Source organism: Miniopterus natalensis, chromosome 14 (assembly GCF_054644295.1).
Source record: "Miniopterus natalensis isolate mMinNat1 chromosome 14, mMinNat1.hap1, whole genome shotgun sequence".
NCBI lineage: Eukaryota > Metazoa > Chordata > Mammalia > Chiroptera > Miniopteridae > Miniopterus > Miniopterus natalensis.
Window position 1 is genome coordinate 23294654 of NC_142094.1, and position 27624 is coordinate 23322277.

The following is a 27624-nucleotide window of genomic DNA, read 5'->3' on the forward strand; positions in this document are numbered from 1 at the left end:
ATTTTCAGCTGATAACCAAAGATAAAGTCTTAAAACATGCAAAGTCACTACAGACAGTGAAGGACAAACAGCAGAGTATGCTGATGGGCATTAGGATAAAAACTGGTTTTAAGACCAGTGCCTGCTACACTTGAGTTTTATCTTTTGGACTCAACTTGAATAACACGGTTGGGAAGGGGAAGAGCTATCCAGCTTGCAGAGGCTGAGATCACGTTCTCAGAGCCTGGCACGACGAGCACACAGGCAGAGCTCGGTGTTTGTTGAATGAATCACTATATAAATGGAGCTGAGTAAATTTGGTAGCAAAATGGCTCTATCAGGAGAGGCTTCAATGGCAGCAGCTGAGGTGCACAGCCGTGTCACCATGCCCAAGAAGTCACCTTCTCTTTGCCCCGCCATGAGCCTCTTCACTTTGCTTTTGAAGTCTGATTAAGGGATGTCATTAGCAATCATTTCATCTCAAGCATCTAAACTCGACATGACCTAACCAGAACTCTTAATTTTAACCCATCTCCCTCAAAACATGGACTTAATATGGTTCTTCTTTTCCCCTCACGCTTTACATTTAATCCTTTAGCGTGTCCTGTGATTCTACTTCCAAAACACAAACTATTTATCCACTTCTCTCCATCTCTGTTCTGTCACCCTAATCCAAATTGGTTGGATTAATCTTTTTTTAATTGATTTTAGAAAGAGGAAGAGAGAAATGGACAGAGAGAAACACTGATGTGAGAAGAGACACATGGATCGGCTGCCTCCCGAACGTCCCCACGACCGGGGATGGAACTGCAACCTTTTGGCGTAGGTGGTGACGCTCCAACCAGGCTACCCGACTAGGGCTAGGTTAATCTTTTTTTTAATTTTTATTTTTGTTTAAAGTATTACAGATGTCCCTTTTTCTCCCCAATGACCCATTCCCCCTCATTCTTCCACCTCCCCAGTCCCTCTCCCCACCATTGTCCGTGTCCTTGGGTTGTGCATATACGCATATAAATTCTTTGGTTACTCTCTCCCCCTCCCTCCCCCCGCCCCCCTTCCATCCCTCTGACCTTTGGTCAGTCTCATCTATGCTTCCATGTCACTGAATCTATTCTGCTCATCAGTTTATTAAGTTCTTTAGATTCCACGTATAAGTGAGATCATGTGATGTTTGTCTTTCTCTGCCTGGCTTATTTCACTTAGCATAATTTTCTCCATCCTTACTGTCCCAAAGGGTACGAGATTCTTCTTCTTTACAGCTGCGTAGTATTCCATGGTGTGAATGTCCCACAGCTTTTTTATCCACTCATCTCCTGATGGGCACTTGGGCTGTTTCCAGATCTTAGCTATTGTAAACTGTGCTGCGATGAACATCGGGGCGCATATATCCTTTCTGATGAATGTTTCAGGATTCTTAGGATACATTCCTGGGCTAGGTTAATCTTAATAGAACCTAGCTTGTCTTCCTGCTTCACCTCTGGTGCCAGCCCCTTCCCCCTATAATCTATTCTTTCCTTAGGAACCAGAGTGATTTCCTAAAAACACCAATCAGATCATGCCACCTTCCTCTTAGAAATTCTGCAAAGCTTTCCCCTGTACCTGGAATAAAATCCAAACTCCTCTCCCCCATCTCCAAAGCCTCTCCAGCTGGACTCCCTCCCCTACCCCTGTTCCTCCCCACCTGCTTCTGCACCAGCCACACTGGCCTTTCCCATCTTCTAAAATGCCCAATGCCAAGCCAGCCAATGAGTCTGCTGACCTGAATGTGTTTCTGCAGAAATTTAAATGAAGCCGGCAATAGTGAAGCCATGTTACAAGCCTTAAAGACACTGAAGTCATTAAGGTCCCTGAAAATGGCTATAAGAAAAATAAAATGTCTAGAGCCTTCCAAAGCCTGTTTCAGCCGGCAGGTCTAGCAGTCTCTGGAATACTCTACCAAAGAATCTTTACTTTGCTGCCTTTTTTCCCATCTGGTTCTCAGCTCAATGTCAACTCCCCTCTTTTCCTAGGCCTTTCCAGATCACTGTAGCTAAAGCGCCCCTTCCCATTAAAACGTTTACCAGAGCACTCCAGTTCCTTTCAGAGCAGCACTCATACCTGAAATCGTCTTGCTTACTGTGTACTAGCCTCATGAGAGCAGGACCGTGTCTATCTTGTTCATCACTGCAACCTCTACAGTTAGAAAAGCGAGAACAGTGCCCATCGCACGGCAGACATGTAATATTAGATACTGAATGGACTACACATTGCTGTTACACTCAGATTTTATTCCTGGCAAACTGATCTCAAACGAAAACCAAGGTGTTTATCACACATATAAATGTTACAGAATCTTGGGGGTGACCTGGTCCTAAGCTTTCTGAAGCAAATTAATAGCCAAGCCAACACAGAGTTATTCTCTATATTGAATTTGACAACTTTTTTTTTTTTTTAATCCTCACCCGAGGATTTTTCCATTGCTTTTCAGAGAACATGGAAGAGGGTGAGAGAGACACACACATCAATTGGTTGCCGACCAGCACTGGGGGCTGCGCCTGTAACCAAGGTACATGCCCTTGGCTGGAATCGAACCCAGGATTCAGGCCACTGGCTGACGTGCTAACCACTGAGACAAACCAGCTAGGGCTTGACAACTGATCTTGATTTTTGCACTGGAAAAAGACTCGATTTCAATTTTGTCTTTCTTAAAATGACTAACATGTATTAACAATGATGAAAACCTGCAGCCAATTAAGATTTTTCTGGCACATGGTAATATCTCAAATATTCAATGATTGAGATTTTAATGTTTTCTATCTGTGCAATGTTACTGAAGAAATATTCTTCTCTGGCTTTAAATAACGCAATACATTTGAAGTGTCAAAAATCAATTCTTACAAGAAAATGAGTAAATAAATGGAAGCTTTTATTAGAGAGACAAGTCAATTTATTATATTTCCAACAAGGCCTTTCCCCCCTATAATGAATGAGAAACTACTTTACAACAATATAACTTAGTTTTTTAATATTTTCAAAAAGGAAGGATTTCTTTGGGAATTTAGGAAAGTAAACATTTGGGGAAAAATAACAGGAATAAGAGGTCTGTCTACCAGGTACATTCCCAGCATTCTTCCTCTTAAAGAATCCTTTAAGTAGTAGACATCGAAGAACCTACCTTTAGAAAATGAGGCAGGAAAGGTTTACATTTAAGTAGGAAACATGCAATCTAAAATACCAATCACATGTCACTTTAACAAGGCAATTTACATAGTTAGGTATAAATTATTAATTACCATTATGTTGATTAAGGTCCTAGTAAAGACTCAATTGGTCTGTATCTCAAGTTCAAACTGCACTCATCTGGCTATAAAAGTAAATATCACAATGGAATTGGGCCCTTTTGACTAAGAGGGAAAACTCTTCAGTACTGCGCATTTTCTGTCATTAAAAATGATTAAGTCAGGGCCATCTTGGTTCTGAATCTCTCCATTTTTGTTGGAAGAAGACTCACCATCTCTTTACTAAGTTCTAGCTCAACTTCTATCTCCTGGGCAGCCTCAGGGTGCTTTTCACAGTAATCAACAATAAATCTGTAATGTTCCAATGATGTTGCCAAATTTTCTAGCTCTTTCTTGGGATCTGAAGTGATGATTTTGCCATAGAGACGGGCAACTCGAAACTTAGCCAACATGGCAGGGCGAAGAACATCTTCCCCTATATGCTCAGGAAACACTTTATTTGGGTCTCTCAGGGAGTCTAGGAAGAGCTGGTAGTACTTCATTGCTGATTTATTAAGATTATTTATTTTTTTTACGATGTGTGAATCGGGATCCCTCAGCTTGTCAGCAATGGCAACCTTCAAATCCATCATATCATAGTAAGCATGTGCAATTTCAAACTGAATCTGTCTGTTGACCAACAGATAATACTGTGGATTCAGATCCACAATCAGGGGCTCTAGCATGGCTATTCTACGTTTATGCATCTTGCACCGCCTCTCCATGTCAGTTTCAAAGAACGCAAGCACCTTAAAGAGAGCACTGTGGTCTTGGACAACTTCAATATGGTCAGTGACATAACCATCAATCTGAAAGAACTCTTTTGCCTCAAAGACATAGTGCTGACCCAATAAGAAAAGTTCTCTGGCTTCTTCAAAATCTAAAGGTCTCAAATAGCTCACTTTCTCTTCTACTGCAGAGATGGCATCACAGAGCTCACTGGTTCCAAACTGTACAGCTTTCTTCCTGACGCTTTCTTCTTCCTCTAGTTCTTTTTTCCTTAAAGCTCGCAGTTCAGATTGTTTATCAAGGTCAAGCTCTCCTATGTTGTCCTGAAAGAAAAAGTAATGGTGGTTATGGTTAACGAGGAGGACCCTGATCTCCTGCTGCCAAATATCAAACAGAAGGGGGGGAAAAGAAAACCCTCTTCCTTCTTAGCTTGGTGTAGGGACGGATTATTTTAAACATCTTTTAAAACTTCCTCCTAATTATATTCCAATTATATTTAAAATGTAAAAAATTAGGGAGAAGTATTTAAATAAACAAGCCACTTACATACTTTATTCCTCTTTAGGGAACTCAAACTCATTTATAGTTACTCTTTCAGATAAGATAAATACACATGAAAGAATTTTAAAAACTGTGAAACGTTATATACATGTAATGTGTTATTAGCATTTTAACATTAGAGTAAAATTGGTATAAATCCTAAAAATATTTCACAGATATGTCATTAAGATTAATGATATGATGTTTATGCTACGTATAAGTTATTTAGTGAAATATATTAGAGAAATGCTCTAGGCCGGGGTGGCAAACCTTTTTTCTGCCAAGGACCATTTGGATATTTATAGCATCATTCACAGGCCATACAAAATTATCAACTTAAAAATTAGCTATGAAAAAAGCTAATTTTACTGAATTTCAATAAAATTTGTTGAATTTCAATAGATTTATTGAATTTCAAGTCCTGCCTGCAATTGCCTTGGCAGGGACAGACCAAATGGTTTCTCGGGTGGGTATCCGCAGGCTGGACATTCCCCATGCCTGCTCTAGGTCTTTCAAAGACCCTAAAGTGAAGATAAGGTTAAATCTAACTTTGCAGTTAAAGTTCTCTCTCCTACCTCCTGGGACAAAAAACAACAAAATATATAACTAAGATGGTTTAAAAATAAAGTTCACCCTCCTCCTTCCTGGTCAATAAAATTAATCGTCAGATCCCTTAATGCTCAGCCTCAAGGCCTTTTCTTTTTTTCTCTTGATTTTGTCTCTAGACCTACACTGTTCAAAGTAAGAGCCATGTGTGGATGACTATTGAAATGTAGTGAACTTGAAATGTAGTGAGTCCAAAATGAGATTTTGGCTGTGTAAAATAATACACATCCAGTTTCCAAGAGATGTATGAATAAATTTCCAATTGGAAATTTAAAATATCTCTTAATTTTTTAATATCATTGACATATAGAAATTACAATATTTTTTATATTCTGGGTTAAAAATGTAATTAAAATTAATTTCAGCCTGGCCAGGTGTGGCTCAGAGATTGAGCATCGACCTAGGACCCAGGAGATTATGGTTCGATTCCCGGTGAGGGCACATGACCAAGTTGTGGGCTTGATCCCCAGTCGGGAGCGTGCAGGAGGCAGCCGATGACTGACAACTCTCTCATCATTGATGTTTCTATCTCCCTCTCCCTGTCTCTGAAATCAACAGATATGTAATTTTTTAATTTTAATTTTTTTAAAAAATATATGTAGCTGGTGTTCTATTTCTATGGGGCAGTACTGCTCTAAATAGGTGACTCCACCTACACCATGGCTGCAACTGCCATTCATAGGAGGATGACTCGAGAGTCTACAGCTATAGCCCAGACCTCTTCTCAAGCTCCAGACCTATAACTATAGCTCTGTATGTGACATCTCTCAGATCTCATCCTCAGTGGGTCCATAATGGATCTCCTATTCTTTAGTACACAGATTCCTGTTCTGGTGTTATTTTAGGGAAGATCACTTCATCAGTGTGGACAGCCAGCAACCTAGGAATCATCCTTAAGAAGTCCCTCTCCTCTCCCTTTACCCCACCTCACTTCAAATGTATCACCAAGTCCTTAATGTTTTGCTTCCTGAATACCTCTTGAATCCATTCTTCTTCCATCTCCTCTGCCGCCATCCTAGACCAAGCTACCTTCACACCTCACCTGACTGCTGCAGTGGTCTTCTAACTAATCTCCCATATCCACTCTCGCTTTCCCTGAATTCACTCTCCATTCTACTATCAAAGGGATTGTTCCAAAAACCCTTCAAGACTTCCATTCCTTGAATGCCCTGCATGTTCTAGCCCCTTTCTAACTCATATATCACATGCTCGCTCTCTCTTCTAGCCTCACAGGCCGCTGTTCCATCTCTTCTAATACCATGCTCTCTATGCCCTAGAACTTTCAAACATGCTGCTTCAGCTCCTGGGAATGGTGCTCCCTCTTTTCCCAGTCTAGGTAATTCCTACTCAATCCCAGAACTTCCTTCAAATGTTACTTCCTCCTATTATGTCTTCTCAAATCATGTGTCTCTTTGTGGAACTTATCAAAGTTGCACTTTTACATGAAGTCAAAAACCAGGTTTTTTGGTTCATCATAGTACAATGACTTGCATAGAGCTAGCACAAATACTTAATTAAATTATGTATGTTTAAGTTTAATTGAAGAAGCCTTTTGAAATAAACATGACCAAAGCAACAAAAAAAAGGTCAGATTAAGGAAAATCCGAGTAATTTTGTAGCATGGCAACTATTTGAGCTTAAAGTAGTCAGGTGCTAAATTCTGGTGCCCAATCTGGAAAACAACTGAAGGGTAAGAGTTAAATCAGTGTATTTTGCTTGACACAATTACTTCATATATAGGCCATAAGTCTCTAAACATTGTTTACTTGCTTCCTGGCTGCTTGTGTATTTACATGCTTTCCAGGTTGTTGAACAGAAGCAAGCTGACAGCTCTTCCTGGCTCCACCTTCTCTAAGTATAAAATCCCTAGTTGTTTTCCCTGCTTTCCTGACTTTCTTTACCCTCCATCTATAAGATGCTCTCATCTTTGTAAGACTTCTGCTTCTGGGGTTTTGTAGTTGGTTCAGTTTTATTTTGTTTAGTAGTTTTACAAAGTTCTAAATTATTCACTAGTAAAAATTATTTTACTTTAATGACTGTAAATAGAAAAAATAAAGCATAATAACTCCTCTAGGAAAATCTATGTATCTACACTTGGTATACTGCATCCAAATGATTTATTTTCTTCTTTAGTGGTTAGAAACTAGGATTCAGTATGGATCAGTGATGATGATGTTTAACATTTACTAAGGACTTCATATGTCTCGGGCACTTTTCTGAGCCATACATACACACACTTTAACTCATAATAACACTATTAAGTACATACTATTATTACCGGTGAGGAAATTGAAGCACAGAGAAATTAAGTAAATTGCCTAGAACACACAGCTACAAACTGGCAGGGCTGTTTCCAGATATATTTATATTTACATGTATTCACAGGGTAGGGCAAAGGTAGGTTTACAGTTACAAATATGTGAAAGTTTTTTCTTATATTATTAATTATTGTATTATCTTCCATATGGACAATTGTAAACCTACTTTCGCCCCATTCTGCATATATACAGCATAAAGTACATAAACATTAGTAAGAATTGTTTCCTGTCCTCAAGTTGCTTATAGTCTAAAAGGAGGCAAAAGAACACCAATAGGGGTAATATGCAGCAGAATTTAAATGACTTAGGAAGGGGTAAGAAAAGTTCTATAGAGTTTGTAGGAAGGAGATGATATCTGTAGGGGGTGAAGAATTATGCATGTAATAATTATTTACTGAGAACCTAGTGTATGGAGATGATGATATAAATATGATGCAGAACCCACTTATCAGAGAATTATATTCTATCCAAAGGAAAGTCTTCAAGGAAGAAGTGGTATTTGAGATCGGCCTTAAATGGTAAGATTTTAAAAGACAGATGGAGTAAGAAATATTTATGAGAGCTTGCTGCAAGTCTTGCATAATAAGCATGCAGTAAGCCCAATAAGCATAAACCCCCATTTTAAGCTTTTACTTACGTCTTGTTCAATTAAGGAAGAAAAGGCAACTTTTGGTTGCATTACCTGCATTGACTGTTGGGCATTCTGCATGAGAGTCAAACAGTACTTGATCCAGCATCTGGCGATTTCCCCCTTTCTTTGATGATAAAGCTCTGGCACATCTCCTTCAGCTTCAGTAGCTAAAATTGCAAACATGATTTATCTACATTAATGGTCATAATTATAATGTTCATTGTGTACTGCATTCTTTTTATATTACTTTTTCCTCATTATAAAAGTAACAGATCCTCACTGAAGCACAGGAAAAACACCCTACTCCGAATCCCTACCACCCAGAGGCATTCAACTGATATTATTTTTGCATATTTCTTCCTAGTTTTTTCTTATGTATTATCTTTAGGAGAAAACTAAGGTCACGATATATATTCAGTTTTAATTATAGCTTTTTCTTCCTATATTATATCACTAACACTTAATCCATATCATTAGCAACTTTTTAACATTTTTAAGTATAGCATTATATACAATTACATGTATGTTCATACTTTATCTAACCATTCTTCTAATACTGGACATTTGTTGTTTCCAATTCTTCAATTACAACTTTAAACAGGAAGATTTCCCTGCATAAATCTGTCTGGTTTTTGGATTATTTCCTTAGGACAGATTCTTAGAAGTAGAATTTACTGGGTGAGAGATTATATCATTTTAAATGTTCTTGATAAATACTGCCAAATTATTTTCAACAAATACTCTCACCAACAATATGTCAGGCTACTCAGTGAAAGCATTTTGAAAACACTGGACATGGTCATTTTTTTTTAGCTTCGTATTTTGAAGAATCAAAACAAAATGATTTCTTACTGGTGGTTTAGTTTTTAATTTGGGGGGGACAAGCACCTCAGATTTCAACCAGTCTACAATTAATTCAATGTAATAAATTAAGGGAGGAAAAAAAAGTACAGTGGACCCTTGAACAACATGGGTTTGAACTGCATGGGTCCACTGATATGTGGAGTTCTTTCAGTAAATATATTGGAAAACTTTGAAAGTTTGCGACAATTTGAAAAAACTCACAGACAAACCACATACCTAGAAATATCGAAAAAATTAAGAAAAAGGTATGTCATGAATACATAAAACATGTAGATATTAGTCTATTTGATCATGTACTACCATAAAATATACATAAATCGATTATAAAAAGTTAAAATTTATCAAACCTTATGCACAAACACAGACCATACAGTTGCCATTCACAGTTGAGAGAAATGTAAACAAACGTACAAATGCAATATTGTCATAACTGTAAATTATGCTTTAAACCGTAAGTTAACTGTAATACATACTGTACTACTGTAATAATTTCATAGCCACATCCTGTTGTTACCGTGGTGAGCTCAAGCATTGCGGGTATCTGCTTAAGATGCTATGTGCTAATCATCTCTGAGCAGTTCGTCTCCCCAGTAAACTGCATATTGCAGTAAAAAATGATCTCTCATGGTTCTCGTGTATTTTTTGTTGTATTTAGTGCAACACTATAAGCCTTGAATAACACCATGGGACCCACACAAAGTACCTCTAATGATGCTGCAAGTGCTCCCAAGAAGCAAAGTCATGACATCACAAGAAAAAGTTGAACTGCTTGATATGTACTGTAGATTGAGTTCTGCAATGGCCTGCCACTTCAAAATAAATTAATCCAGCATATGGACCAGTGTAAAAACAGAAAAGGAAATTTGAAAAGCTGTCTCTGTAACTACACCGGCAGGCAGGGAAACAAACTTTCTGCGAAATACCTTTTTATTTGATATTGAAAATGCAGCTTTTCTGTGGGTGCAGAATTGCTTAAGAAAGGCATACTATAGATTTGAGGCATACCGAATATGATTTGAGAAGAAGCAAAGTCATTATATGACAATTTAAAGCAAAAGGAAGGTGAAGGATCTAAAGCTGGAGAATTTAATGCCAGCAGTGAATGATTTGATACTTTTAGAAAGAGGTTTGGCTTTAAAATGTCAACGTAACAGAGAAGCAGCTTCTGTCGACCAAGAGGCAGCAGCCAAGTTCCCAGATGCCACTAAGAAAATCACTGAGGAGAAAGGATATCTGCCTGAGCAGGTTTTTAATGTAGATGAAAGTGCCCCATTTCGGGGGAGAGCTACAAAGGACACTTATTAATGAGGAAGGGAGGACGGCCTAACTGTTCTGTGCCAGTGCAGTCGGTGTGTGATCAGGAATGCCCTTACCTACAATGCTGCCAACTCTGAGCCTTGAAGGAAAAGGCTAAATACCAGCTTTCAGTCTTTTGGTTGTACAGTAAGAAAGCCTGGCCACCCAGACCCCATGAATTCAACACCTAAGTGATCCACTTGCTCCCAAACACATCTCTAATTCAGCCTCTAGATCAGGGAATCACAAAGACCTTTAAGGATCATTACACATGGCACTCTATGGAAAGGATGGCCATGCTATGGAAGTGGACCCCGACAAAGTCTAGAAGGATTACACCACTGAAGATGCCATCGCTGTTATAGAAAAAGCCGTCAAGCCCAAAACAATAAATTCCTGCTGGGAAAAGTGTGTCTGGATGACGTGCATGACTTCACAGGACTTGCGACAGAGCCAATCATGGAAATCATAAGATGCTGTGGATATTGAAAAAAAGGGGGGGTAAGAATCTCGGAGAAATTCATGAGCTAACAGCACACCGGAAGACGACACGATGAGTGCACCCGAACCCGTGCCAGGTGAGGAGGCTGATGCAGAAGCAGCAGAGCCAGAAAACACTGACATTCATCAGCCTGGCAGAGTTCTGATAATTCAAGACTGCTTTCGGGTTATTTTATGACAAGAGCCCTTCTATGATACAGGCACATTAAAGCAAATGGGGAAGAATTGATACTGTATAGAAACATTTTTAGAGACCTGAAAAGGCAGAAAAGTCAGACAAATTAAATGTATTTCCATAGAGAGTGCCTGCCTTGTGCCTCCCCACCCACCTCTGCCGCCTCTGCCGCCAGAGACAGCAAGACCAGCCCCCTCCCCTCCCCTTCCCCCTCAGCCTGCTCAGCGTGAAGACAACTAGAATGAAGACTTTCATGATGACCCACTTCGACGTAGTGAAAAGTAAATCACCACCATGCCATTCAGCTAAGGAGCATATCTGTTGTGTACGTGTAAGCGTCTTCATGTGAAAATCTAGTAACCGTCTGAGACATTTTTGTATTCTTCGTGTAAGGACATCACGTGCAAGACCAGTATGAAGTGGAGAGCCTGCCTTACACAGGCACAAGGTGAGTGATTTTCAGTGTAAAATTAGAACTGTTTTCATTTTCTTACTGCTTCATAACTTTGCTTTCAAAGAATTACATTAGCATACAGGATGCCTCTATCTCTCGAAATTGGAGAAACTAGGTATCACCTTATCACAGGTAAGTGGTTTTTCAAAAATCAAAATGTTTTCAATACTGTATTATGACTATGACTGTAATACTATATGCCATGAAAATTTTATAACAATTCATTCATTAGTGTATAGGTTAGACTACAGTGAAGCAATCGGTATTATTGCTTTCTTATCGATTCACAAATCATACCTGTAAATACGAATTTTTTTCATATTCATTTTTATTATCTAATGTAATACTTATAACAGTGTTTTGTATCATATAAGATAATATTCATGTAGGTACTGACAGGATTAACCTTGTAAACTTATAGTACTGATTAATACAATACTATAAATACATTCTCTTCCTTATGATCTTAATATTTTCTTTTTTCTTTATTGTAAGAATACAGTATATAATACACATAAATATGTGTTAATCAACTGTTATCAGTAAGACTTTGGATCAACAGTAGGCTAGTAGTAGTTAAGTTTTGGGGGAGCCAGAAGTTATATGCTATTTTTCTGTGTGGGGAGTGAGAGCCTCTGACTTCTGCGTTGTTCAAGGGTCACCTGTATTTAAAATCATAATGTACATTCCTCTAATTCTTCATAGCCTCTGTATTGTTCTGATCACAATGATAAAGAAAATTGTGACCTTATTACAAAACTTGTTACATAATCAAATACACATTTTTAAATTGAGATGACATATACCATTATACTAGTTTCAGGTGTTTGACATATTCAAGTATTTGTGTATATCGTGAAATGGTCACAGTAAGTCTAGTTAATGTGTTACCACACATAGTTACTTTTTATTTCTTGTGATGAGAACTTTCAAGACCTACTCTCTTAGCAAACTGCAAATATGCAATACAGTATTATTAACTATAGTCATCGTTCTGCACATTACATCCCCTTAACTTATGTATTTTATGACTGGAAGTTTGTACCTTTTGACCCCCTTCACACATTTCATCCACCCCTGCCTCTAGCAACTAACAATCTGTTCTCTGTATCTATGAGTTCAGCTTTTTTTTTAAAGATTCCACATATAAGTGAGATCATACAGTATTTGTCTTTCTCTGACTTATTTCACTTACCATAATGCCTTCAAGGTCCACCTATATTGTCACAAATAAAGAATTCCCTTTTTTTTTTTTTTTACAACCATTATAATAACTAAGATATTTTTGCCCTGGCTGGGGTGGCTCAGTTGGTTGGAGCATTGTCCTACATACCAAAAGGTTGCAGGTTCAATTCCCAGTCAGGGCACACACCCAGGTTGTGGGTTCAGTCCCTGGTAGGGGCACGTATGAAAGGCAACCAATCAATGTTCTCTCTCACATCAGTGTCTCTCTCTCTCTCCCCACCTCCCCTTCCACTCCCTCTAAAAATCAATGGGCATATCCTCAAGTGAGAATTAAAAAAAAAAAAAAAAAAATGCAAGGGCTTTTTGTACTTGATTATATCATATCATTTTTTAAAATAACATACCATGCAATTCTGATTAATGACAATTTCAGAAAAAGTGAAGATACGGATTTTATAAAAAAGATTCACATTACATTCTTTCCATTTTTGTGCAACTGTTTGTTATCTTTTTGCTACAGTTCAATAATAATTAAGGTGGTAAGCCCCCCTCCTCCCCCCCCAAAAAAGAATGCATGCCTTCGGTATTTCAAGCATCTTATTAGAAACGAATGCCTATTATCATGATCAGAGACTTGTTCCCAAACTTAATACTGTGAGTTTACTTTTTTTTTTTAATCCTCACCTGAGGACATTTTCATTGATTTTTAGAGTGAGGGGAAGGGGAGGAGAGAAGGAGAGAGAGGGGAAAGGGGAAGAGAGAAAGAGCAAGAAACACTGATCGGTTGCCTCCCATACGCAACCTAGGCATGTGCCCTGTCCAGGAATCAAACCCGAGTCCTTTTGGTGTACAAGATGACACTCCTACCAACTGAGCCACACCAGCCAGGGCCTCTGAGTTTAATTTTATCTGAGCCTTATTTCCAAACCTCCCCAAGTTTTGCAGAGTCCCCCACACACCCCACCACTCCAAAGAGCAGCTTTTTTGCCCAGCCAGGCACGGCTCAGCAGTTGAGCATCGACCTAGGATCCAGGAGGTTGTGGTTTGATTCCCAGTCAGGGCACATGCCCGGGTTGCGGCCCGATCCCCAGTGGGGGTGCAGGAGGCAGCCGATCAGTGACTCTCTCATCGTTGATGTTTCTATCTCTCTCTCCCTCTCCTTTCCTCTCTCTGAAATCAAAGATAAAAATTTTTTAAAAAGCTTAAAATATTTTTTTTAAAAAACAAAGAACAGCTTTTTCATCTCCAGCCAGTGGAAGAGGTTAGAGAAGCATGAGGTAGGGAAGGGTCAGATTAGTGGTCTTTTGGCTCAAGCAGTGGAGTTCTGGGCTTGGAACCATCCTGCACTCATTTGAATGCCAGCTCTGCCCCTCACTATCTGTGTGACACTGGGCAGTTGGAGCTTCTGTGCTTCAGTTTCCCTATCTGTATATATAGTGTGACAGTGACTGTCTGATAGTGTTGCTATGAGGGTTTAATGAGATGATAACCACAAAGAACTTCAGACAGGATCTGGTACATGTAAGTGCTCAACACCATTATTAATCAAACAGGACTAATAAGAGGATCACTCATACAGGTTTTTAGAATACCTACTTTAATTAAAATGAGTTTTATATTTCATGTCTATATATGGATCCTTACAAGGTAGTTGAAAGCAGTTTTCTCTAATTGTTTAAACATTTGCTTTTATCACCTTCCCTATGCTGTGGTCTATGTTAATAAAGAAATAGTGCTAAACAAGCGAAGGTTAGCATAGCTCCTAACCAATTTGTCATAAATTCCAATTTAGTGGATTCCAAATTGAAATGGATTTCTCATGAATTAAAAGTAGTCCTAAGTGGAAAGAGTTCCCCCAAAATAATGTTCAAAATGATAGCAGTGGTTTAATGAAAGGTCAGTTATTTCATTTTGCAATATGAGTCCTATGTCCAGTTTTACCAAAATATTGTTACATTTGTGGAAGGAGCTGCCATTTGCAAGGAAAAAATTGCTTACAATTTTTTCAGTTTAAATTACTTTGGTTTTCACTAGTATTTTTTAAAAATCCTTTTTAACATGAAATAACAGTATAGTTATTAATCCCCATACTTTCCTGTGTAGTTTGCTTTTTTCCATCAACAAGGGTGTGCCACCAACAACTGCTAACGCCCAGTACAACAGTAGCGCTGCCCAGTTCTATAGGAAGAGAATCAGCGCTCTTCCCAAGCAACACAGAAGCACGGCACTGATGTAAGTCACCAGTGGACTAGATTGTCTCCTTCAGATGAACATTTGTTTCAGTAGAAAAAGAGGTTTTTATCCCAAACACTAAAACTTTCTACCTGAATTCTCTTACAAGGAAACCGTTGATTCTCACTGTTCATGTACTTATGTTCTATAAAGTCGCTGTGAACAACAAATTAGCAAATGCTGAAACATTGCTCCTATGGGAAATACAGGGTTAGGTTCCTATGAGCTTCTGGCACATTTTTGTCAACTGATCAATATATAACCTTATTATGCACGTGTTTATTTAAAGACACCTGTTTTAATATACATTAAAATTAACTCATTAACACTGAATTCATGGCCAACAGCACTATAAATTCCTGCCTGATCGCACACTATGTTTTCTCCATAAAGCACATCACAGCCTTCATGTGCTCAAGAACACTACACAGCACTTCAGCACTACACTTGGGGGCCATTATAAACAACGAATCACCAACAAAAAGCACAAAAATGTCTCAACAGACCACAAAAAGGACACTTGTTTTACAGTATGAGAGCTGAAACAAGAAGGCGAGCATAGCCTTCTTCAGCCTCAGCTGGGGAATGTGCACCTTGGGCGATTCAAATTCTTTGCTATTCTGCACATGTCTGCAAATGATCACAAAAGCACCTAGAGTACTGATGTGGGGGTTACAAGTAAATTATAGCAAGTAGGTGAACTCCCAAATATGAAATCCACAAATAATGAAGACTGACTGTACTTTGGAACCTGCACTTAGATATGAAGTCCTTGATCCTTCCTTTTCAGAAATGGCATAAGAATCTGGGTTCTTGAATTCCTTAAGGACTGAAAGCAGAAGTTACTGGATTGATACCTTACTAAAACGTGCTCAGGGACCTGTGTAAGCATGTTACAGATTTTATAATAATGAAAAGTATTTTTTTAATTGAGGTATTATTGGCATACAGTATTATACTACCTTCAGTACAATGTGATTGGATATTTGCATATTGCAAAATGATCACAAGTCCTGTTAACAGCCATCACCACACAGTCACAAAATTTTTTTTCTTGTGATGAGGACTTTTAAGATTTACTCTCTTAGCAACATTCAAATATGCTATACATACTACACATTACAACCCCATGACTTAATTATTTTATAACTGGAAGTCTGTACCTTCCTCTAAAAAAGATTTCCTTCTAAATAATATTCTATTGTATATATACATTACATTTTCAATAGATGATGGACACTTAGGTTGCTTCCAATCTTGGCTATTGTAAATAATGCTGCAGTGAACACGGAGGTGCAGACATCTTTTTGGTTACTATTTTCCTTTTCTTTGGATATATACCCAGAAATGGAATCGCTGGCTCATGAGGTAGCTCTATTTTTATTTTTTGAGGAACCTTCCTACTGTTTTCCACGGTGTCTGCACCAATTAATACTCCCACCAAAAGTGCACAAGGGTTCCCTTTCTCCACATCCTCACCAACATTTATTTCTTGACTTTTTTATACTAGCCAATCTAACAAGTGTGAGGTGATGTCTCATTGTGGCCTTGATTTTATCAACTATAAATGTTAACTGTGATTTTTAAGACTAAATAAAGCACTGTAATTAAAAAACTAGATATTCAGACACATCACTTATGTTTTCCAACCAAAAATGTCTATTTTTGTCCCTTTTCTGTGGTTTTGCTTTCCATGGTTTCAGTTCCCCAAGATCAACAATGGTCTGGAAATATGAATGATTTCTGGAATTTTCCTTTAATAAGTTTTAAACTTCATGCCATTCTGAGTAGTAAGATGACACCTCACACTGTCCTGCTCCATCCCTTTGTCCAGGGTATCCACACTGTGTATACACTACCTGCTGTTAGTCACTTAGTAGTCATCTAGAGCCACTGCTGCAGTATCACAGTGCTTGTGTTCAAGTAACCCTTATTTTACCTAATAATGGCCCCAAAGCACAAGAGTAATTTAAGCTTTATAGTAGATATGTATACACAAGCTAAAACATAGTATATATAGGGTTTAATACTAACCACAGTTTCAGGCATTCACTGTGGGTCTTGGAATGTATCCCCTGCAGGTAAAGGGGGACTATTGTAATCTGAGTCTTAGCTTAAGAAAATATCAAAACACCAATTGATGAAAATTCTACAAAATGACTGGCCTGTGTTTTTCAAAAATGTCTATATGATGAAAGAGAAGTTAAGGAACGTTTCAGAATTAAAAAGACTAAAGAGGTGTGACAACTAAATGCACTATGCAATCTTGAACTGGATATTCTGGTACTAGAAAATAATTACTATAAAGAACATCACGAGGACAATTAATGAAATAGAACTATCCATTATAGATAAAAGAATTGTATCATTTCCTTTTCTATGATTACATAAGAAAACATTCTTGGGAAATACACATTGAAGTATTACGGGGTAAAGGAGCCCAATGTATGCAATCTTCTCTCAAATAGTTCAAAAAGAAAAATAAAATGCAACTGCAAATGAGGCAAATATTTAAAATAGGTGAATTTATAAGGTCATATGGTAGGCAGTTTTTTGTTTTGTTCTTGAATTTTCTAAAGTTTAAAATCACTTAAAAGAAAGTTTTAAAAATCTCACTCTCTCTATATATATATATAAAATAAAACATGCACACATAAACTTACTGTCTTCTGTGGTTGGGTTCTTTCCAGTTTGACCAAAAATAACGTTAGCAGCTGATAAACAGTGCCTCGCCTCCATAAAGCATAGCTGTTAAGGAAATAAACAAGAGTAAATGCAACTGTCCCACAGCCTTATTTGCAATTGATATTGCATAAAGTCTCTTGATATGGGAAAAGCTATTAAAATCAGGTAGAAACCACAGAGGAGACCCTGTATAGTTGCCAAACATTAAGAACATATATAAAACATTTTATGGTATCAGGTTAAAAAGCTACCTCAATCTGGCCCAGCCTGCCAGTGCCAAAAAAGCATCTGGCAAGGAGGATGCAATAGGAAGTGGGCTCCCAGAACTGGCTGGGGGGGGGGGGGGGGTCAGCTCTGTGTGCACTCACACACCTGAGGCCCTGGGCTAGATGAGGTAGCTGGCTCTGTGCACAGTGACGTCTGTCCGTGAGGCCTGGCCTGTAGCCAGCACAGGTGTCACCTCCTCCTGCCAGCACTGACATTGTGATGTTAACCTGCCAAAAGACCTTTTTAAAAAGCTATTAACGCTCTCTTTTAAGGATTCCTGGTTCTGCCCAGCTGGCATGGCTCAGTGGTTGAGCATCGACCTATGATCCAGGAGATAGCGATTTGATTCCCAGTCAGGGCACAAGCCCCAGGCTGGGGGCTCGATCTCCAGTAGGGGTGAGCAGGAGGCAGCTGATCAATGACTCATTACTGATGTTTCTATCTCTCCCTCTCAAATCAATAAAGACATATTAAAGAAAAGATTCTTGGTTCTAGGGTGTGGGGGAACGACACTGCCTCGTCTATGGTAGAAATTACAGTGCCACCTGGCTTGGCAAGAGAAAGTGATGTCTAACCACACTGACCCCCAGAATCATGGGGCCCTGCTGGGACGAAATCTGGAGCTAAAGCTGAAGCTCTGTGCTGAGAGCTCCCAGAAGCTGAGCCAACAACATGAGCAAGGGCTCAAACTCTCGGGAAGGCAGGAAGTCCAGGTCAGCCTGGCGGGGACCACGCCAGAGATACTCAGGCCAGAGGCCAAGTGAGACCTGAGGACAGCCAAGGGGCCTCTGAGATGTGGATACAGCTGAGGGGAAGACAAACCAGCACCAAAGAGAGCTTAGGATGCAAGGTGCTGGGGACTCTCATACACTGTTGATAGGAGTGCCGATAGACCAAGCCTTTGGAAAACACCTGGGCCTTATCCAGTCCACGCATACTCTATGACCCTGCAATTCTAATTATCATTGTGCCGAGAGAAACCCTCCCACCATGTGGGCCCCAGAATGTTAATCACAACTTTGTTCATAAAAACAAAAACTGCAGATAGCCCAAACACCTATGGACATGAGTGGATTAGAAAATATACAGTCATACAATGAAACACTATCTAGCCATGAAAATAAGCTGTATCTTCATGAGTCCCATAAACACAATGTTGAATGAATAAAGCAAATCACAATATTTAACCAAAAAAAAGCTACCTCAAAGAAGTACAATGCCCCCAACTCTTAGTAATCCAAAGTGGCTGGGAGACAGCTGCTGACTGAGAGTTGGCCCTCCCCAGGTAATCGGTAAAGGACACAACAGTAGCTGTCATCAGAGGCTCAAAGCAACTCAGGCAGCCTTTAGGTTCCGCCCCAAGAGCCAAAGTCCCATGCATGATAACTCAGGCCATTTACATTCTGTCAGAGGACTTAAAGATTTTTTTCAGGTTCACAGATCCCTTTTATATTCTACCATTCAAAGTCAAAAAGAATACATTTTGATAGGAAAAGATTCCTGTCTTCTAAAATCTTTACAATTTATAATGAGGCTTCCCACCAAGTTTTGAAGTCAACGAACTTCCACGGATAAACTTCACAAAACTGCTTCACCAACACAATTGATGACTTCATAATTCAAATCTGGGCACAGTCAACTTCTCAGACACTTGGAGAAGATCTTAATGTAAGCACTTGGCATTTACTGTGTAAGTCACAGGACCACTCAGCAGCAGTACAAAGTTCAAGTCCAACTTTTAGTTGGAAGCCACCCTCATAAATATAATGTCTACTTCATGTTACACATACCTAATTTTGCTAAGAAGACTGTTAATGGTTAGCTGTGATTTTAAAATCTCAGCATTAAATGTAGCCCTCCTGTATGGCAAATTCAGGAGCCATCTTGAGAATATCTGGGGACCACGTGTAATATTATCCCAGCAACGTCTACAAATTAAAGTGCTGGTGTTAAACCTCAAAAAAACCCAAGTTACAGTTTACATAAAGAGGTTTTTTTTTTTAAATATATCGTTATTGATTTCAGAGGAAAGGAGAGAGAGAAACATCAATGACCAGAGTCACTGATCGGCTGCCTCCTGCATGCCCCCGACTGGGGATCAAGCCCGCAACCCAGGCATGTGCCCTGACCGGGAACTGAACTGTTATCTCCTGGATCTTAAGTCGATGCTCAACTGCTGAGCCACGCCGGCCGGGCTACATAAACAGCTTTCATCGTCCCTCCACAATCCCTTAGCCATCATTATCACTTCAGCTTTCTCCAGACCGGTTCCCTGTGAGCAACCACCACTAGAACAGTGAGTGCCTTGCCTTGTGCCCTCTAGGTGGCTGGTAAATGTAGGACTTTAGCACCTGCCAGGTAGGACATCACCAAGTAGCAAAACCTCATCACCGAAACCCGATGAAGATGAGAGTGATATAAATGACAACTGTTTTTCAAAAAACGTGGTTCAAATCTCTCTTTTTGAAATACAACTTAGCTAGCTGTAACAAAAACTTATAAACCATCTTGGTAAAAAAAATAAAAGCACAGGGTAGGGGAGGTACTTATGAAAATTACTACATGCTCCACATAAGCAATGTTTAACAACTTTAAATTTTAAATTACACTTTAATATCTAGATAGCTAAGTATTATCAATATCAACATTGTTGTAGGTGTTAATTAAAATCACTGAATATTTTAAAGCTGCTAAACAAAACAAATAAGGGGGCCCCAGAAGCTAAAAAAATGGTGTCACAATCAGAGGCACAAGATAACACTTTTTGATGATGGCCACAATAAAATGGATGCATGAGTTAGACCCAACTGAATGCTCTGATATATGCAGTAGCATTACTTATACGCTTGATCTTAGACCAAAGTCCAGAAGCGATGCTGCAGTCACCACAGCCCTTTCTCTCTTGCTTATAGCTTTTCTGAATGAAATTCTGTGGGACAATACTTTAAATATAGGGTACATTTAAAGAACCAGCACTAACAAAATCTTAGAAAGGATAAAGGCCCAGTAAGGATACAGCAGCAGGCAACCAGAGAGATCTAAGATGGAACTCTGATAAGCAAAAAATTACCAAAACTTCAGAGAGGCTTGTGAATCAGAAATATAAATAAAAGTAATTTCTATTGCTGAGATAGCTGATTGAGAATGAACAAAAAATCTAGCTGAGAAAAGTGGCTTAAAAGTGTTTTAGCATTAAAAACTCTTAAGGACTAGAGGAACAAATAAGTCAAGAGTATAACAACATGATTCTGAATAATTTTGAAACAACTAAAAAGCCCAAAATTGTGCCTCCAGAGAAGTATATCATAAATATCTGGAACCCTGCAACTGAGCAGAGATATATCCAACATAGAAAAATTATTATAAAGGAATTAATTCTAAAGAATAACTGAAATGAATCACATGCTTTTATCAAAGCCCACATTTAACAGTCAACTTCCTCAGACAAATTCTCATAGCTACCAGAATACCACTGCCTAAAGATAAAGTTATATCTACAAAATAAAATCTGCAATTTAAGGTAACATCTCACTAAAATGAATTGAGATAGCATGCTTATAACAAAAGAGAATTGGTCTTAGGTAAATGTAATTTTAGGGGCTAGAAACGTGTAAGACAATGATAAAACTCAGTATTTTAAGATTTAATAGATTAATGTAACAAAAGCTACAAAACTTTAATACACTGCATTTTTCTGTCTAGTTTACCTCATAAAAGATATACTTTTTTTTTTCAAGGTTAAATTACGGTAAATTCTTATTGTTATTGTTGTTGTTGAGATAATCAGAGTAAGGGCTACTGGTTGGCTATTTTGTATGCCATTTTCCGGTCAAAACCATCACAAGGCCCATGGCATTCTGGCTGGATGCCAGTTGTGTGGATATGTTTTTTTTTAATTGCTGACTCTATTACAGATGTCCCTAAGCTACTTATTTTTTTTTAAATATATCTTTATTTATTTAAAATATATCTTTGTTGATTTCAGAGAGAGGAAAGGAGAGGGAGAGAGAGAGAGACAGAAACATCAATGATGAGAGAGTCATTGATCGAACCTGCAACCTGGGCATGTGCCCTGACTGGGAATCAAACCCCGATCGCCTGGATCCTAGGTTGATGCTCAACCGCTGAGCCACGCCTGGCCGGGCAGCTACTTATTTTTAAAAGATGGTATTTTCAAGGTACTATTTGGTCTATATTTCATGTATCGGTAACTTTGTTAGATAACTTCAAGAACCTTACCTTATTGATGTAAAATTGTGACAAGGTAGCAGCATTAATAGCCCACTCTATAGGATGGTAGGCATTGTGCTCAAGCTGGCGCTTTAGGGTGCTGTGGCAATAATGAGCAGCCTTCTCAAACACTTCCTTATGCTGGTAGACTTGAGCCAGGTAATATAGGTTATGAGTATAAACCTTCTCAAATCTATGAAGAAGAAAAAACAATATTTGCATAAAGGTTTACAATTTATACAGAACTTTCATATATATGTATCTTGATCCTCTCACTAACCCTTTGAATTGGGTGTGGCTAATTTGACAAATAAGGAAACTGATCTTTAGATTTGAACAGGGTCACATATCTAGTAAGTGGCAAATGAAGGTTTTAATCCGTATCGGAATCCATATTCTAGAACTTTTACGAGTGCCTTGAAAGAGAAAACATGCTTTTTAAAAACAATCATCTCTACTATGTGGAAATACGTGTGAGGGCTGATTTTTATACCTACTCACCTTTTTGATCTCTCTTGTTCAGTAAGTTTCTCTTCTTCCGGAAGAAAATGCTCAGTAGGGTCAAGAGGAGGACTCCCAATCTACAATCAAAGAAAAACAAAACTCTAAATTTTACTGTAAACACCAAGCGCCCTCTTCCGGGGGAACTGGAGAAATCAATTTGAAAGCCCAATATACTTCATTTTTTACTAGTTCACTTTCATGTAACCCAAGAAGTAATTTTGTTAACCATAAAATCTAAGAAATAAAAGGAGATTTCCCACAAACTCACACTAGACAAAATTTTAATGACTGTTTCAGGTGAACTTCAAATACACTAAAACCAACAAACGTGCTTTTAGAGAATAATTTTTTTAGGTATTTCAAGCCTTTTTCTTTTTTCTTTTTATCTTTATTGTCGAAAGTATTACAAATGTCCCTTTTATCCCCCCATTGACCCCCTCCACCCTGCCCCTGTACACAGAGTGGCCTGGCTGGTGTGATTCAGTTGGCTGGGCATCATCCCATGCAACAAAAAGGTCGCTGGTTCGATTCCCGGTCAGGGCACATGCCTGGGTTTTGGTCTCGATCCCAGTAGGGGGCGTGCAGGAGGCAGGCAATCGATGTTTCTCTCTCCCCCTCTCTCCCTCCTCTCTCTCTAAAATCAATAAAACCATTTTTTAAACAAGTACACAGAGTTTTGCTATGTGTTTTATGTTTCCTTATTAATACTATTTTCATGAAATATGTATTTGGTATCTTCACATTTTAATTTAACAAGCTCATGTATTAAGAGTGAGAGCCTAGAATCATGAAAGGAGACTAACATCTCAATCTGGCTTTGTGGTGCTCTGCTCTTCCTTAGTACTTTCGGAGGAAGTACCAAGGTAGAAGAGCCATGACTTTAAAGTTCTCCAATTTGGGGATATATTCCTCAAGGGAAAAAAAAGTGTTAATGGCCCAGCCAGCATGGCTCACTGGTTGAAAGCTGACCCATGAACCAGGAGATCAGGGTTCAATTCCTGGTCAGGGCACATGCCCGGGTTGCAGGCTCGATCCCCAGTAGGGAGCGTGCAGAAGGCAGCCAATCAATGACTCTCCATCACTGATGTTTCTCTCCCTCTCCCTTCCTCTCTCTGAAATCAATAAAAAACATATTTAAAAAACAAAACAAAAAAACATGTTAGTGGCCTATAAGCACATATTCTAAATGTACATTCTAAAATTCCTTGTGTAATTAACATGTTGATTTGCTCCTCCAGGGGCAGCTAGTTATAGGTAGAGACCATACTTTATTCACATTTGATTCCCTAGCATATCTGCATAGTACCTGGAACATAGTAAAAACAATGTCTAGTGAATTAAACTGACAAAGCAAGCAGGAGTGCTCAGTCTGTGCATTCTGCTTACAGCACATTCCTCCTATCTGCTTTCATAATTCTGACCCTACACCGTTCTTAAAGGAACACCACGAACTTGTGTTTTACACTGTGTCCAACTACTAAGTGAGGCTGCAGAGTCTAGTGGTTAAAAGCATGGGTTCTGGAGTCAAATCGTGAGGGTTGGCATCCCAGCTTCACCACTTACTAGTGTGTGGAAACAAATCACTTAATCTCTTGTGCTGTTTCCTCATCTCTAAAATAAGAATAATAAAAGTATCTACCTCATAAATTGTCATGAGTATTAAATGAGTTAAAATTTGTAAATCGCTTTAAGTGTTGGCAAGTACAGCTATTAGATGACCACCTAGAGGGGTCCCTAAGTATACTAAAGAGTCATAAACTAATATTATGAGTAAGGAATTCTTAACATCAGTTCTTGACTAGTTTCAATCAAATCTTAAAATTTATCTCACATGCAACATACCTCTTTCATGTACTGAAGATACAGTGCTTCTGATGAGTCTAGGTAACTTTGTGCTGTTTCAATTTCTTCTCTTTCAGACCACAAGATACCCAGATTGTTCTGGAAAATAAAGAGAAATAATAACTATAAATCTCCTAATTACAGTAACTTAGTTTCAAAGTCAATATTTACCTATCAAACAGTACTGGAGTCTGATCAACAATGAATTATTCATATAATAATATGTCCTTACATAGCGGTAAACAGCTGCTGATGGATCCCTAACGATCCCTGCCTCCTGGTATTCACGACCCTGTATAATCTCTTCCCCTTAAGTATGGGCTGGATTTACTGACTTCCTTTTGACAAACAGAATATGGCAAAAGTGATAGGAAGATCTCTTCCAAGATTAGGTTACAGAACACTGTGGTTCCATTTGAGGTGCTCCCTCTCCAGTTCTCTCTCAGAGAAGTCAACTGCCATGTGGTGAGCCACCCTGTGCATAGACTCGCATGGCAAGGAACTGAGGGAGGTCAACTGAAACCCTCAGACCAACAGCCTGCAAGGAACTGAATCCTGCCAACAATCCCATGAAAGAGCTTGGAAGATCCTCCCTGAGCTGAGCCTTCAAGTGCAGCCCCAACATGCCAACAATTTGATGAGAGACCTTGAGCTAGAGGCAACCAGCTAAGCCATGCCTAGATTCCTGATATAATAAAAGTTTGTTTTTTCAAGATCCTAAATTTGGGGGTAAATTTTTATGTAGCAACAGATAATACACATCGAGACAAAGATGAGCCAGAAACATGTTTTCAAATATCTACAATCTCCAGAGAACTCTTAACAGTTATTGTTTGGGCAGGGAACAGGGTAAGGAAACAAAGAGTTTTTAATGCAGATGCTTAACCTGCGGTCCACAGACCCACAAGGTACCCATGAGTAGAATTCAGAGTCTACAAACATAGATGGGAAAAACATTTCGATTTACTTTCATTATGTCCTACTAAAATTTAGCATTTCTTTTAATTATGAATGCAGCAAACAAAATGCAACAGTGGCTCAGTGGTTAAAACATCAGCCTGCACAGGGCTGAGGCTTCAGTTCCCAGTCATGGGCACGTACCTGGATGCAGGTTCAACCCCGAGTCCCGGTTGGGTACATGCAGGAGGCAACTAATCGATATGTCTCTCTCACATCGTATTTTTTTTCTTCTCTCGCTCTCTTATCGTATTTCTCTCTGTCTCTCTCACATTGTATTTCTCTCTGTCGTGTCTCTCTCGCATTGCATTTCTCCCCCCCTTTTATCATCTCTAAAAATCAATGGAAAAAATATCCTCAGGTGAAGATTAACAAAAGAAAGGGGAAAAAAGCAACAATATTATAGTACCTGAGATTTTGTGACCTAAAGAAGTGAAAAAATCTTCATATTAAAATTTGCTGGTATCTCAAAATACTTATATTCATCACTACTTTAAAATTATGAACATTATTAGAGATTGTTGTTTAATATGTTAATAAAGCAGCACATAATACTATATCATACATTTGTTTTAAAAAAATATTTTGAGCCCTGGCCGGATTGCTCAGCTGCTTGGTTTGATTCCTGGTCAGGGCACATACCTAGGTTATGGGTTTGATTCTCAGGTGGGGTGCATAATGATTGATGTTTCTCTCTCACATTAATGTTTCTCTCTTTCTCCCTTCCTCTCTCTAAAATCAATGACAACATATCCTCAGGTGAGAATTAAAAATACATATAGATTTTTATAACTTCTGCATTACTGGTTCCTTTAACAATCCTTTACATTTTACTTTATACATTTAAAATTATTGTTTCATGCAATACAGGCTTTGCTAGACTACAAGGGAATATGGCAACAAAAATTCTTAGAAACCCTAAGAGCTTAATGGTGACTTGAGCATTCCCTGCAACAAAGGCCTCTGATCTTCCAGCTTCACATAAAATATCTATTCTGTAATTGTTTAAAGTTACTTGATCGGTCCTCAGTGCCTATGACTGTAGATCACTGATAACGTACTGAGATTGGGCAGTTTTCTCCTCTGTATTACTTATGAGGTCCTTTGTAGGACCTGGGGATGCTTGAAGGGCTCTGGACTACTACTAACTCACAAATTATTTTGCCCACCCAGCCTCAAATATAATCTCCCTTAATATTCATTTCCTGATCTTAGAAATAGACCCACAAGTCACCTTTTCTCACTCCCTAGTTCAATTTATTTTTCCTTGAGATACTCCATTTGGCCATGACACCAGTAAGCCCAACCCTAGCATACTGTACCTAGCCTAAGCAGTCTAGAGATTTACCTAGTACCAGGAACTGGTTAGCCACAATTGCTTTATTTTGATGGGATGGTGATGCATTTAGCATGCTAGATCCAGGGTAGGCTGTGCCACAGAAAGCAATATTGGTGCGTGATGAATCTTAAACCAAGTAGGAACCCTACAGTGTGTCTACAAATAACTAAAGTCTTTCTTTTGAACCATAACCTATTGAAGTCTTGAAGGTAACGACCATGCAAGGGATCTAAAATTGATTTGATTTTTAACTCCACAGAGATAACTGCTATTGACATTCTACATGAAGTTTTTAAAATATAATATAAACCCTACAATATACCAGAAAGTATTGTATTATTCACAGAGTATCATCAAGTTCTTGCCCTCAGGGTACCAGAAAACATAGGGAAAAAAGTTAAATATAAAATAAAAACAGCTAAAAAAGTACTACTACTGGTGAATTCTACCAAACATGTAAGGAAGAAATAATACCAACTCTACACAAATCTTCTAGAAAAGTGAAGAGGAAAGAAAACTTCCCATCTCATACTAAATCAAAGACATAACAAGAAAACTACAGACTGATATCCTTCATGAACATAGATACATGATCATCTCAGATGCAGCAAAGAAATGATGCTGAATGAAATTAGTCAGACCAAATGTAGAGTATGCACCCTATGATTTCATTAGGAAATCCTAGGAAATGTGGAAGAGGGCAAGGAGAAGGGGGAGAGAATAAAGGAGGGAGGGATTACAAAGGAGTTCAAGAAAACGTTTAGTCTTAGTGGTGACAGATATTCATTACCTTTATTGTTCCAAGTTGTATACTTTATATATGTGCACTTTATTGTAGGTCAAATTGACCTCAATAAACCATAAACACACACAAAAGGTACTCCTTAGACATACAGTGTATCCTGGCAGTGGGGAGAATAATCTACTAATTTGTTAGGAAATTTTACTAAAGTGAAGTAGCTGCATTTCACTCAAGATGATAATGCGAGTATATATTGCTGACAGCAAAAATTAGGAGAAAAATCATTCCTAA

The 27624-nt window shown here is 38.5% G+C and overlaps 1 protein-coding gene and 1 non-coding gene across 2 annotated transcripts in view; one reads left to right on the forward strand and one right to left on the reverse strand.

The window, feature by feature from the left end:
• The first annotated feature begins 1714 nt into the window (after nt 1–1714).
• On the forward strand, nt 1715–1844 carry LOC148091520 (small nucleolar RNA SNORA33). The gene has a single exon (XR_015715670.1). It is a non-coding gene; the product is annotated as a small nucleolar RNA SNORA33 (small nucleolar RNA).
• A 1019-nt stretch (nt 1845–2863) lies between these two features.
• KIFBP (kinesin family binding protein) overlaps nt 2864–27624 on the reverse strand; it is a 28771-nt gene continuing 4010 nt past the window's right edge. Inside the window, exons 2-7 of the mRNA XM_016198366.2 lie at nt 24296–24394; nt 22451–22530; nt 21959–22142; nt 17431–17515; nt 8112–8227; nt 2864–4288 (exon numbers count right to left, since the gene is read on the reverse strand). Of these exons, the coding sequence (XP_016053852.1) occupies nt 3413–4288; nt 8112–8227; nt 17431–17515; nt 21959–22142; nt 22451–22530; nt 24296–24394 (1440 nt within the window). The 3' untranslated portion in view covers nt 2864–3412. The remainder of the gene's footprint in view (nt 4289–8111; nt 8228–17430; nt 17516–21958; nt 22143–22450; nt 22531–24295; nt 24395–27624) is intronic.